Source organism: Bolinopsis microptera, chromosome 8 (genome assembly GCF_026151205.1).
Source record: "Bolinopsis microptera isolate Bmic1 chromosome 8, MBARI_Bmic_1.0, whole genome shotgun sequence".
In the NCBI taxonomy this organism is placed as follows: domain Eukaryota; kingdom Metazoa; phylum Ctenophora; class Tentaculata; order Lobata; family Bolinopsidae; genus Bolinopsis; species Bolinopsis microptera.
Window position 1 is genome coordinate 5721663 of NC_087079.1, and position 15035 is coordinate 5736697.

General features: G+C 38.6%; 1 protein-coding gene across 1 annotated transcript in view; it reads left to right on the top strand.

Annotated features, from left to right (window-relative positions):
* Positions 1 to 5927: 5927 nt before the first annotated feature.
* Positions 5928 to 15035, top strand: part of LOC134820108 (mesocentin-like) — a 29232-nt gene continuing 20124 nt past the window's right edge. Inside the window, exons 1-7 of the mRNA XM_063830329.1 lie at positions 5928 to 6076; positions 12194 to 12331; positions 12632 to 12794; positions 13645 to 13739; positions 14048 to 14174; positions 14354 to 14523; positions 14795 to 14881. Of these exons, the coding sequence (XP_063686399.1) occupies positions 5957 to 6076; positions 12194 to 12331; positions 12632 to 12794; positions 13645 to 13739; positions 14048 to 14174; positions 14354 to 14523; positions 14795 to 14881 (900 nt within the window). The 5' untranslated portion in view covers positions 5928 to 5956. The remainder of the gene's footprint in view (positions 6077 to 12193; positions 12332 to 12631; positions 12795 to 13644; positions 13740 to 14047; positions 14175 to 14353; positions 14524 to 14794; positions 14882 to 15035) is intronic.

The following is a 15035-nucleotide window of genomic DNA, read 5'->3' on the forward strand; positions in this document are numbered from 1 at the left end:
CTAAAGAACATACAAGATATGAGATACAAAGTACTAGGACATGACGTTATAGGGACAGTAGAGTGTGAACTACCTATCATTTTGATTTATATCTATCATTATTCATTGTTCTGTTGCCTATTATTTACACCTCTGTTTAATAAATGTTGAATATTATAGCTGCAGCCTGCACGATACTAAGTAATAAGTACTCTACAGCTCGTTATCACAACCCCTCCTAGCCCCAAATATAATAGACACTGTATAAACACTGTTTATTAAACAGCTCAACAATCAGCAATCACCAGCTTGTTAGCTGTAAAGTTACACTAACTGATGTTTGATGAGGCCTCGAACAAGGCTGTTAAAGTGTAGGATTTATACCCTGAATGGGATATTATCTTAAGATCAGGGTATAACAACTAGGTGGTTACTGTTAAGGGCCTGAAATATGAGCCTGCAAGTTCAATTAAGTAAACGTTAGAAGTAGTCGAATGCGCACATAGCTCGTTATTACGCAATTATTGACTACTGATTGATAAACAACGTTGGGTGCAGCAAATAACTTACTAATGTTATAATTATATCATTTGTAGGCTACTGATTGATAAACAACGTTGTATTGGGTGCAGCAAAAGTCTGTTTATTAGTTTATCTTCTATTTGCCCGTGTAAGGCACTCCCAGTGATCCCCACCCAGGAACGACCTGTGAAGTAGATTTCGGGTTATTTGTATTGTTGATAGTTTATATCAAGACTAGCTGGTCGTGAGTACTTGTCGCAACCCTTTCTTAATTTCGGACCACAACCATTCTTTGTTAACTTTAAGTGTTCGGCAAAAGTCGTATTTTGGAGCATACCTTTCATCATCCGGTATTAATCAACGATAAATTAAGAAAACCAGGTGAAATCCAAATCATAATCACACCTTCTGGCTTTTAGGTCGCCTAATTCTGTTACGGATTGAACTTCATCCATTTATCCATTGACAAGATGATCGTCAGAATATTCGATTAAACATGACATGAGCTTCTGATCCTGAGTCCATTACACGCGTAAATCCTGTAATATTTTATAATATTCTTACAAATCTTACGAAAATTGTATAATTCTATCTCGTTTAAAGGACCAGTTAACTGAAAAATTTGTAGTCTCCAATTTGGCTAAGATTTAAATCAGCTGTGACAAACTGGTAAAAAATTGTATCGCCGAAAGAACCAACTCTCTAGCTTACGTGTAACGCGTGTTATTGCAATAATAAGCTGTGGCCGCGTGACGTCATATAGTCCCTCAGTGCGCGCTGGCATAGCGTAATACAATGCACAAATGTTTATCATCGTCAATAAAACACGTGTAACTCACTCAAATTTTAGAGTTATGACTATTTCCCTAGTTCTCCAAAATCCTTATAGTTTTGGCTATCACCCTAACTATATGAATAGCTGATTGGATGTACAGTGCTCACGTCAGGATTTTAAACAGTGACATAACTTCTTGAACAGTGGCTGGTGAATGTACGGTTAGAAAGTTTCTGCTATTACAAGTTATGTCATATGTGATAATTTTTGATTGTTTTCATTGCTTCATTAAAACGAAGGGAGACTGTACCGATTATTTTTCCCCAGTCCATGAAACTAATACACAAAATAATGTGCTATATATTAAATATAGCTGATCAGAGTGTAACTCTGTAATATAATATTACAGTTGTTCGGAAGAATGCGAGCAGTCGAATGGTTCGCTGTCCTAAAAGACATAGTTCCGAGAGCAATTATATTTTTAGCATAGCGAAATTTCTTACTTTAATCCACACGTGCCAGACAGTACAGGAGACAAGAAGTCTGGCTATTTTACGGCCGTTCTCATGGGACCATTAGTAGAAGTAGCTCCTATCAGAACGGTGCCGTGGGAACTGAAAAATACCCGGTCTACTAAATACTGATTGGAGTGTACAGTGTGCGGAGTGTTTTGAATTTGACTTACCTAGTTATCGTCCTACTTGTATGATCATCGGTACTTACCATAAATAAACTACAGGTAAATTTAAATACCAAGTGCAAACGTGTTCAGTCAATCGACCCACTGAACAACTATAGAATTTCCAAGACCCTATTATTCTTTGGCCATATGTATTACGGCACGATCGATTCTTAGATGGCTAAACGACAAACGTTAATCTATACAATTCTTAAACTATGAGATAGCACTTTAATCTAAAAATACACTTTTTATATTACTATTTACTCCTGATTTTTACATTTCAATTTTCACGTAAAACATTGTAGCCATAGGTTGATCATGGACACTGACAGCTTAATTTTAGATAATAATGATTTATGAGTTTCTCTAAAGTTAACTCTAAACTTGTGTAGTCCAGTCATTTATGGACATTTATGGAATTGAACCTGCAAATTTTCGTATACTCACGAAATTTTGCAAAGACCTTCCCAAAAGTATGAATAAACGATTTTCGGTTGGAGACATATTGACCACGCCGATATTAACCCAATAACGTAACCGACCTTTTGCTTCTGAAGGTCGTAGAGACTTCTAAATAGGCTGAAACGAAGCGGCATATGCATGTTTATATAGGAGTTACTGAGCAACACATGGCCTAAAATCCTTACTTTTCGAGAAATTTGCCAAAAACCATTTTGGGCGTGGTGCTGAGCCCATTTTCGATAGGATCGTGATAGAGTCTTTAGACAGGGTGCAAAAGAACCGCAATTAGCATATTTATATATGACTTACGAAGAAACAGATGCCTTAAAGTGCTTACTTTTTCAGTTATTGGCGAAAAACTGATTTCCGGTTCCAGAAATCATGCAAAAATATGGGTATCTTGTAAATTGGGCTATGAAGGCCCTACAGATTTTTGAATGGGTGCAAATTGTGCAGAATGGCCATGTTTATATACAACTTATGAAGCAACATGTACCCTAAAACACTTACTTTTCGAGTTATTTGGGGGAGAACCATTGCATTATGTCCATTTTTACCTGTAAAATACAGTCTCACGAGCTCTTCTGTGCGCGCAAGGGACTTTATGACGTCATCGCCAAAATAATACAAACGGTAATTACACGCGTTAGAGAGCAGTTAGAGATTTAGGAATTTCGACTCGTTGCTCAGTTTGCTATTTGTCACAATCTGTCAAAATATGAGGATAACTTTTTTTTGAGTTAACTGGTCCTTTAACTCTTCCTATTCCACTCTCGGAGAACACGTTGAGGAGCCTGATAAAACATGTAGCCATGACGTTAAGAAGAGTAATTAGGCATATATTATCATGCTTGACAAATTCTCCGAGACAAATTCAGATGTTTAGTAGTTGCGGTCCTCCTGTAGTAGAGCACTAGTAGAGTAGTAGGGGACCTCCCCTCTGTTGAGCTACTTCACCGGGGGGCTGCATAAGTACGTGCATTTTAGTTTACTTGCAAGCTTATTTTAGCATTCTGCTACGTTACTGTGTCTATTATAGTATGATCCAGTGTGTTGTGTTTTCTTTGAAGGGGAAGGAGGGTTTTTATTTTGAGTGAGAGGGAGGGAGGGAGGGAGGGAGGGAGGGAGGGAGGGAGGGAGGGAGGGCGGGAGGGAGGGAGGGAGGAATGGAGGAAGGGTGGGAGGGAGGGAGGGAGGGAGGGAGGGAGGGAGGGAGGGAGGGAGGGAGGGAGGGAGGGAGGGAGGGAGGGAGGGAGGGAGGGAGGGAGGGAGGGAGGGAGGGAGGGAGGGAGGGAGGGAGGGAGGGAGGGAGGGAGGGAGGGAGGGAGGGAGGGAGGGAGGGAGGGAGGGAGGGAGGGAGGGAGGGAGGGAGGGAGGGAGGGAGGGAGGGAGGGAGGGAGGGAGGGAGGGAGGGAGGGAGGGAGGGAGGGAGGGAGGGAGGGAGGGAGGGAGGGAGGGAGGTTAAGGGTATAAGACTTGTGTAAAAGTCTCCCACACCTGTGCTATTTCCAGAACATTCAGTAACCACCACCACCAGGGTTTAAGATTACATCACGCTCAGTATGCAGTGACCTCATACAAAACGGTTATTACAATGACAGGAAGATGACATGATTATGGCACATAAACGTGACCCTTACCAACGTACCCTTACCAAGGTGACGTTCAGGCTGCTGTAAAGCGATTGGATGACTTTAGTTCCTAGTGTTCCTAGTGTGAGCTAACTCAATTATTATCACGATCCCTTCCGTCATTTGAACCTTCCCTTCAGCCAGGTTGTTGGGGGTCTGGACACTCATTTCACCATATTTCGTGATTTGTTCTCTGAGACAGGGGTCCGTTTGAACTTTGTTTATTTTGTTACCGAACTTGCTGTCAAATTGAATAATTTGTACGGCTTGGCTCAGGGTCGGAACTGCTCGTTCATCTGTACATGACACCTCTCATAATATCCAAATGTTGTTATAAATCAACTGATAAGTTATAATATTCACACCGGACAATCTTGTATTACATAATCTACATAATATACTTGTGAGACAGCCGCATAAATATTTTCTAGACGTGTAATAGCCCCTAATTCAGAGAAGGTCATATATCCGACTCGCAACCTTTCGTCCTCCTCCTCCTCTCTGCGTGATATTTAGCAACAACTCGGTGATCGCTCATCGCAGAATTCCATGTTGTCGAAATTAATAATACAAGTTGTTCACTGGTTCAAACACTTGTTCACTGGTTCAAACACTTCTAAGACTTAAAGTATGTTTCTATTGTTTTTATTATGAATGTTACAACAGAGGTTTAAACCGTGTAAATGTCACTTAGCAGCAGTCTTTACATTAAACATAACTCATTCAAGGTTAAACGTTGTTTTTTGAGTATTGAGTTAACTCAAGATATGGTAAAATTGGGTGTGTCACGTCACTCATTTTTCTCCGTTTGTGTTTCACCCTATTAACGTGTGATATTTACTCTGTTTATAGCAGCTAAACTGGCAGCTCATATTTTGAAATTGTTCTTGTAGAACAACGAGTTATCGGTTCTGACAGTTTTACTCGCTTGTTTTTTAACCGAACAATTAAGATTACTTGTTTGAGATCTTTACCCATCCAACGATTACCTCACACTTCACATTTTCCCAGGCATTTATGATTTTTCCAGGTATTTATAATAATTCATTTCATCTCCTAAATATGAACAATTCCGCGGAATTCATTTTTGCAGTTACCTAACCTAAGGATATATTTCCCAATTTCTCAAATTAACTTATTGCAAAATCATAGAAATATAAATCTAATTTATTTAACTTATATTTATATAACCCATATTCAGATATATGATTCACATTCATTTCATCTCCTCTTATCTGTATTTTCTTATAACGAACGAGCAGATGGCAAAATATTCCTTTATTTTTATTTTCAATTTTTAGTTCGTTCTAAATCTTAAAATATAAAATTGTATTTATTATGTCAGCCGCCCCGAGATATTTGCAATTAAATATTGATCGTAATATATCATATCTGGCTTTTCTGGATATAACTAGGAAAAAACCTTTGTCATTTCATTATCATTATCTAGGTTATCCTTTCTCCAAATTCGAACAATGAGTTTAGTGAATGAAACTTATTAACCCCTTCTGGACCATTCTGGACCCTTTTGGACCATTCTGGACAGAATTTAATCGCCTAATGAGCAAATTCTAGACGGTCGACGGGTCGACTTCTAGGTTGTTTAGTTGTAGTCACAGGAGCCTTTGTTGATCTAGGTTTTAATTGTTCTGCTTAATTTTATTGATAATAGATGTTCTAATTTATTAAATTTTAGTTTCCTAGCTGAACTTTACAGAACTATCCTTGTTTTACATATTTTTCTTGTGTATCCAATTCCATCCTCGCTACTGAATTTGCATTTGTGACAATTGCAGCTGATAATTACAGTGAATTGATAATATTTATAGTATACAGCCGAGGTGACAAAATTTATTAAACTTTGCTCTATAAGTGCTGCTGAGGTGACAGGATCCTAAATACTTAATGTCGGGGGAGGACAACCCCAACCCTCGAACCAAGAAACATGGATTTACGAGGGACGACACGGGTGTTCCCTCCGCAAACCGGCGGGATGCAAGCAGCTGGCAAGGCCGGCCCGGCCGGGTACGTTAAATTAGGCGTGGTTCTTAAGTAAAGCTTGATTTATCTGAGCGTTAATACGCTGTTTATAAAAATAAAATTAGATATTTATCCAAAATAAAACCAGATATTTATCAGGACGTAAATTTATATGGCCCGGCAAGATTCGTGTCTTGCCGGGGGTACGTCACATTGGAATATTAGGCGTATCTATTATTTTACCCGGTGTTAAACTAGCTGTGTATCTGAGAGGGAAGCTAGATTTATCTGAGAGGGAAACTAGATTCATCTGGTAAAATATTTTGTTGTAGTTGATTCGGTAGAACCGGGTTAGTTATATTTAGCGTTAAGCTATTTTATCAGAGTAAAGTAGCGGTAACACTAGATATTTATCTGGAACAATAATATATTTAACAAAGTAACGCTAGATATTTATCTCGAACAATACTATATTAATTAACAAAGTAAAACTAGATGTATCTGGAACAATAATATATTTAACAAAGTAACGCTAGATATTCATCTCGGACAATACAATTTTTAACAAAGTAACACTAGATATTTATCTGGAACAACACGTCTTTTAGTTTTTGTATCAGAGTATAAATACTATTTTTATATCGCGTAAAACTGCAAATGTGATCGTTAAGCTAGATATATCTGGTTAGCGAAATACATTTATTTTGTAAAACTATTTTGAGTTGATAATGCTATATCTGGCTGGGCGTCTGCTATTATACCCATACATTCTTAACAGGTTAAAGCTACTTATATATATATATATATATATGTATAGTAGGGACCAGCATGTTGAATACTAAACTGTAATGGCTTGTAAGTGATCATCATAAATATATCATCCTGTAAACTTATAAGGGAACATTAAAATCAGTACAATCGCTATTGTACAAAACGTGGTTCCAGCTACTTGTTGAACTTGTACAAGAAATGGCCTGAGTTTGAATACTTGTTCACGCAAATCACTTCAGATTGGTACAAATTAAACTTTGTAAGTGCTTTGCACTACGATAACCTCTCTGAAAATCACTTGAATTCACAAATTTTTGTCACAAATTGAAGTTCTGGCAGCATGATACGCCTCAGAATCACTGACTTAGTACTTTGAGTCCCACTTGTGCCAGATTTACTTCGGCACTTCTTATCAACTACATTCCTAGAATACCATCAGACAATGTGACCAAATATATTGCCCTGTAAGGGAGAAAGTGATGAAAGCACAATTTGATTGATATACCGACAAGCAGCAAGGTCTCTTGATCGAAGATGATCCTAATTAGTATTTTCAGCGGTATCAAATTCTTTTAAAGCCCCATCAAGTCTCCAAAAGAGGGAGAGGTTAACTGAGGGAACCCTGTCCACTTTATCAGAGCTATTAACTGTTTAATTGAGTAAATTAAACTGGACTACAACACACCCCAACTTAGCTGCAGCCCATCTCCAAACAATTCATAACACTGTTGTAGGCTCTCTTAATGGAGTGTCTCCAGGCTAACAGTGCAAGTCTCCGGGCAGCGACAAGCTCCAACTAGCAAGAGTGTTGTGCTGCAGTACTTAGCACTACAACACGCTGTTTTGCTGTGTGGTGTGGTGGTGATGATGGAGTATGATTGGAGAGATTGACTGACTGATTGATATGAGGGGGAGGAAGTAGGGGTGAATCTCACAGAGCCGGATTTAGCACACACTACACCTAACGTGTACACAAATATTTCAGAATTTTCTAGTGTGAGCTTTACTCCGGAGGGGTTGACAGGTACAGTCACATTCAATTGCAAAGCATTGACATCTCATAACCCGCTAGTCGGTCTCATTGGCCGCTCCTCGCCAGGACTGTGCTCCAATTGGTCGGCTTAAAGTCACGTGTTCACCCTCCGTCAGCTGACTAGGCAGCAAAGTTTCTGCGAGCTGTTATCACCTTCCACTATTTTCTTTATTTTTGTTCTGTTTTGCAGCCTCTCCTGCGCACACTGGAATGGCTAATAGATGGAACAGAAAACCCAAACCCTCTTCCTCGGGCTCAAGGGGATCAGCCCCAATGGTGAGTTAAACCCGGCCCCTCAAACTAACCTACTCTGGAGTGTTTTTCTGTCACTTTTACCGGCCGATGTGCCGACTTTTACCGGCTTTGTCTCTATAACCGCAGCCGGGTCCACCCTGATACTAATTATAGTTACCAGGTGCTCAGTCCCTGATTTAGAGTGTCAGAGTTTGTAAGATTTACGCATGCAACAGCCAATATCAAACAAATAATTCATAATAATAAGCATAATTATCAGACGTCTAATTGCGGATACTTTAGACAAAGGAATTTATCATCTTTCATGAAGTTTAGGGGATGATATTTTTAAAACCAGTACGGTGAGAGTCATGTTTTCTCTTGGTTAAGAGCTTGGAATGTGACCATGCTGGATACACTGCCAGGTTACACACTACACAGTTGTGTACGGGAGACTGGTCCGGGATCTTAATCTTCGGCGTACGACAGTGTAATAAATGTAAATATTACAGTCATATTAGTTACAGTCAAACAATAGGGTTAAAGTACAGGGAAATGTGGCTGTACAAAGCACCTGTGTAATTGCTGCTTCCTCTTGATCCTTGCTGTGGAGCTTGTTAGACTATGTTGTGAGTTTGACTGGGGTTAAGTTGTAATTGCGTCAAGGTTTCTCTGAGCTCTGTTGTGACTGGACATCTAGAACTTTCTGATTGTCTTATCAGTTGATATAGGGGAGTTTCTCACAATCTTATCAGTAGATAAGGTTGTGGTTTGATAGCGGGATTCTGGTTGATCTTAAAGTCTGGTCAGAGTGTTGCCTTGATGTCCAAGTGAGTCCATGTAGGAGTCGTCTGAAATGTGGTGTCTCACAAAAATAAACCTTTTTGCCATGCTGGAGGTTAATTTACAAAAAACGCTTTTCTTAGAATATCACTTAATAGTTTTCGTTATCAGCTGGAAATAGCAGCAAATTAGGAAACCTTAAAAAACCCCAAAAAGAAACAATCATCACTAGTGGTTTTTTAACGATATTTAGGTTACAAAAATGCTTGTTACGGCTTCTCAAACCTTCGAGAGCCCCAAAATTTATTTAGAAACATTTATCACTCGGGGTTTAATAATTTCAGCAGTCTTAAGGATTTTTAGGCCGTGAAAATTATTTTTTACGGCTTCTCCATCCTCCTATATCTGTATAAAAATCACATCCAAAAAAGTAATTTGCCGGAATGAAATAAACATTGGTTAATGAAATAAATCCATTCCATTGAAAGAATTTACATTGACTAGTAAGCAGCAATATTTACCCTTATTTGGTCCTCTATGAAGAATATAAAAATCAGTCAGAAAGACTCCGAAAGGAAGGTTTGTAAAAGGAGTGGTCTGATCCAGTAAGGCTTACTAACGTACGGCTCATCTTACACTCCAATAACGTAATACTGCATACATAATCGTATTGCAGGGCTGAAGTAGCAAGGAAGTGCAGTACGGCGTCAAAATTAGATAAATTCAAATCCCTCCTTGAATATTACTAGAATAGAACATTTTAATGAAATCATAACATTATCTCGGTACTTTCATTATTCTTTAAGGCCTGCCGAATGAAACATTAGTTTTGTGCTTTCTCGCTCGATTTCAATCCCTCCTTCCATACTTTTATTGAAGTCTCAATATTAAACTTTTCTAAAAATAGTTTTAAAAAGTTTTAAAGTTCTTAATTCGTCGGACCGCCGACTTACTAATTAAGCTAATATCATAAAAGTATAGACTGGCCACTGTTAGTGCTGAGAAGTTGTTACTGACAGGACCACTGAACCCAACACGTTTTATCCAGTGTCCACGGTTAGGTTCATTAAATATGCAACATATTTTTAAACAATAGCATATTTTGTACTAGGGAGTAACGTATTGTCATTACTTAATTTCTTTATATTAATTTTAGTAAATTTCTATGGAATATTTGTGTTGTAAAGGCATGGAATGCTAGTTATAGCAGACTAAAATCTAAGTCATCTCTAATTTGTATTCGATATATGTTGTAAAATAAAAACTTGTGGTAAAAGTGAGTTGTAAAATAAAAACTTGTGGTAAAAGTAAGTTGTAAAAAAGTTGAGTGTGTTTAAGTCATGGATTCTAACAGGTTATTACTTGGGTGTTAATTTGGTCTGATCATTAAATTACACTAATTAGTTATGCTAAGTTATATATATCCTGCAGGAACGCTATTTACTCATAATTGAATTCTAATCATGTTCCAAAGTTCAGCTCATCTAATCGTCCTAATAATGTGCTAATTTAATTGCCTAAAGCAACTTACTCTACAGACCCTTGAGAGTCAGAGACAAGCCCTTACATTACCAAATTACCCTTTAATTAGTTTCATATCAAGTTCCAAATTGCCCTTAATTAAGTGAATATCAAGTTCCAGTTTAGCGTCTAATTAAGTTTCAAGGTTTTACCATAGCACTACCGGTCCACTTCACATCCGCGCATCTAAACTAAGCTTCGCCGTATACAGAGAACTGTCAAGCCGGGTAATAAGATCACGTGACGTCACGTGACAGATCACGTGACGTCATCACACCAGTGAGCTGGCTGGCCTGTGTAACACGTGATCAGATCGGACCAATTAGCAGCTTGCCTGTTGCTTGCCGCACTCAGAGAAAATGAACCCATCCGGTCGTAAAATATATGGGTAGGAAAATACATTTTCCTAAAATTTAATATATACTATATTCCGTCCGGCCGTTGCTTTTACGTTTCACAAATCAGGTGAGTCCAGTAACTAGCACCCTAACATTTCACCCTCAAATTCCAAACATTTTGATCGTTCCAAGCCTTCCCGGATTCTCTGAGATCACCACAAAAATGTATCACTTTTTAGCAGTACGGGGGGCGTGCATAAATACCTTGCATCTGTTGGACGAGTCTGGTTGGGCCGGCAGTTAAATTTTGAGGCTTTCATCGTGCAGTGCTGGAGATTTCAACACGTTCCAGGGCTCTGTGCGGCACTTTGCGGCACTTTGCGGCACGTTGCGGCTCTTGTGCACCTGTTTCCTGGATTGTGACCAGATTCCAGCACTGTGGAAGTCTCGTGGGACCTGTTGTAGTGGTGATGTGGAAATACTTTGTGATGTGAAGTTAGGTCGCGATTGGGAGAAATGGGTGTTGAACTGTTTTGGAAAATTTTGCATATATTCTACAAGAATTACACAAGTAGCGAAAATTTAAAACTTACTATATATAGTGCTTCAGCAATACTTGCATTTATCGTGATACAGCGTAAATCACATGTAGTCCGCAAGTCTCGTAACAGTGTCATCCACCGTGGGATAGTGAGAACAGGTCTGTAGCTAGCTGTTAATATAGCAACCCGCTACATTAGATACAATTCACCGCTCGCATATCTACGATTATTTCATTATCCTGGTCCTGTCACAGTCCCTTGAGCATAAATTTCGACTGAATGGTTTTCCTGGTTAACTGCTAACTGAATTAACAAATTCAAGACTTTTCTCTCCCGAACATATTCCGTAACTTTTGAATTTACCCTACTGTCCGGCCCGATTATTGGTTATCGCGGGGTAGAACACGCACACAACGGAAGAAGCTGCGCAACTCCACACCACCCAGTATTGCCGGCCTGCTGCATAAGCTTGTTAAGTTAAACACATATCCTGCGCTTCCTCTGCAGTTGTTAGCTATATATCGTGTGTAAAGTTTTGCCTCGTTACCACCGTCTCTAAATTAAGGTACATTTAAACTTGGGTAAGGTGATGAGTGGCCCCCAGATTGAAACTCTGCTCCCTTGCTATCCGGTGGGGATGCAAGGGAGGGGGCTGTTAAAACCACCCGTCTGTCCTCTGATGACACGGCAGTCACGTGACCTCACCGGACAGGGTGTCAGCTCTAACCCGGGGAAATATTTTTACCATAATATTGTGCGACCTGTCAGTTTGTTAGGCGAACCGTACAAAGCCAACAAAGTTAACACTTGTTTTACCAGGTTTACGTATGTGACACGACAGTCGTCATTTCTGAAAATATATGAGATTTTAAGGTGTTGGGATATAACAATAAAGTGAGCGAAATGTGGTTTCGGTGATGATAAATGTAACTAATTTCAGATGAGTCACGACGACGCTCACGCGCAGGAAGAGGATTTTATCGCTCAGCGAATATCTGAGGACCAGGGATGGGTTCGTGTTCAGACACGTACCTTCACCCGATGGGTCAACGAGAACCTTAAGACTACCGAGTACCAGGTTAGCCTAATTTTAACCTCATTTAACCTCATTTTAACCTTGTGTTAACCTTGGGTTAACCTTGTGTTGACCTCATGTTGATATTATTTATTATGATATTTACCTAATGTTCAATTATTGTGGACTTGTTTGACGACACATTCAGATCTGAAACAAATTTCTAAGCACGATGTCCACTTATCATGGGTCCGGAATACTGAACATAGTTTAAAATTCACAACACTGTAGGTCATTTTGTCCGACCTCAAAATGTGATATCCCCTTTTTTTATAAATCAAAAATAATTTCTACTTTTTTCAGATTGAGAATTTAGACGACGACTTTGGAGATGGTTTAAAGTTAGTCTCTTTACTTCAACAACTCGCTGGCAAGGGAATCGGGGCTCGGTTCACAAAGAAACCTCGAATTCGTGCTCAAAAACTTGAAAATGTCAAGATCTGCTTCGATTTTATGAATCGTGAAGGTACGTTACCATGGTTACATCGACCAATACTCAATAATAGACAAATAATGTTTCAATCGACTGAGAGGACATTTCCAATTAACTATCCGTGTATATATGTAATTAAGCTTCTTCCTGATTGCTCTACATATCACTCTGACAAGTATTTGTGGTATATGGCAGTTCTGAGATACCCAGATACGTTATAAGCATTAATATGTCGATTAGAACACATTATTTCTCACTAAAAAATGCGATCAAATCCCGCTAAACAAATATGATCAAATTTGGATAATGACACATAATTTTATGACAGATCATGTCATACAGTTAGTCTGTACAATATTTTACTCCAATATATATCAATTATCAACCTCTGATATTATATATCCTTCACTATAACCTACATTATATCCTACACAATATCCTATATTCTACTTTATCCTACATTATATCCTACACATTATCCTACACTATATCTTACACTATATCCTACTTTATCCTACGTTATATCCTATACTATATCATACTTCATCCTACACTATATCCTACACAATATCCTACACAATATCCTACACAATATCTTACACAATATCCTACATTATACTACATCATATTATACTACCAGATATTAACCCCTCATATTATATATCCTACTTTATCCTACATTATATCCTACACAATATCCTACACAATATCCTACACAATATCTTACACAATATCCTACATTATCCTACATTATATCATACTACCAGATATTAACCCCTGATATTATATACCCTACACTATACCCTACACAATATCCTACATTATCCTACTTTATCCTACATCATATCATACTACCAGATACTAACCCCTGATATTTACCCAGGTATTGAGATGGTCAACATTGACAATCAGGATGTAGCCGACGGAAACATGAAACTTATTCTCGGTATGGTCTGGCATCTCATTCTTCACTACCAGGTTTGTTGGGGACTCATACTTAATTAATTATATTAATTATACTTAATTAATATCAACTAAAATAATATGTGATTTGGTTGTGATAATTTTTACTCAGTCGGGTATTAGACCGGTGTTTGACTCCACTTGAATATTCTATATTTTAATGATTATCAGATTTTCAATGCGACTTCAATTGGGTGTTGTTTCTGCGAAGTAGAAAATCTCAAATAAAATTTATGAGACTTCCACTGACAGTAACGATATCCATACTTCCACTTTTTGTCTAAAATTATTCAGTTTTCATGTTCTAAATCTCATATTTCCAGATTGCAACCGGTTTTGAAGATGACGGCGGCAAAGGTGGTCCCAAGAATCGTATTATCAAGTGGGTCAACAGCAAAATTAACCCCTGGGGTAAAAGCATTACAAACCTTAACAATGACTGGAACAACGGTAAGAACATTTAAATTGTTTTGGCTAATTTTAACGTCTAACATTTGCCGAATCTTGAACAAAAATCTCTAATTAAAACCACTCTTGAGGACGCACCTTAAATTATACCCGTTCACTCAAATCAAGTACAATTATTGTACTAATACTCGTTTCCCTATACCTCACCATATATTTTACAGGTACGATCTTGGCTTGCTTGGTCAACGCCCTTGCCCCTGGACTTGTACCTGACTTCAACGAGATGGAACCAGAATCTGCTAAAGACAACATTGAAAGAGCTATGGAAATGGCCAAGGAATGGATGGACATACCTCGCGTTATAGAACCAGATGATATGATGGATCCTAATGTAAGTAGTTTTCAGACAGTACTTATTTTCCCTGACTGTGTCCAGTTTGCTGCACGGCCTCCAACTGACAATTTTCAAGGCTGAGGAAGTGTGATCACGTGTATACGACACTCCTTTTTACAACCAGACCAGTCTATTGAGTATTGACAATCGACATTCCTCAATACCACTTCTATCATCACAGTCGTTACCCTATGTTTACAGCAAGTTTCACTTTCACTACTAACACTTAATTTCACTTTCTTTTTCTAAACCGCCTTTTCCACCTCAGGTCGACGAACTGTCCATGATGACATACCTGTCGTACTTCCCCAACGCCAAGGTTAAAGAAGGAGCCCCTTGTGTAAATCCAGGCCGTGTAAGTACTGAGTAATTATTCTAAGCTGAGCAGTTATCCTAATTGCTTTAAACACTTTTAACTCCGTCTCCTGGGCTAATGACTGAGATGTAGGGTTTCCCCGACCGTACATATTTCCAGCTTTGCAAAGGAAACCTTGCAGTCTTTTTGCAAC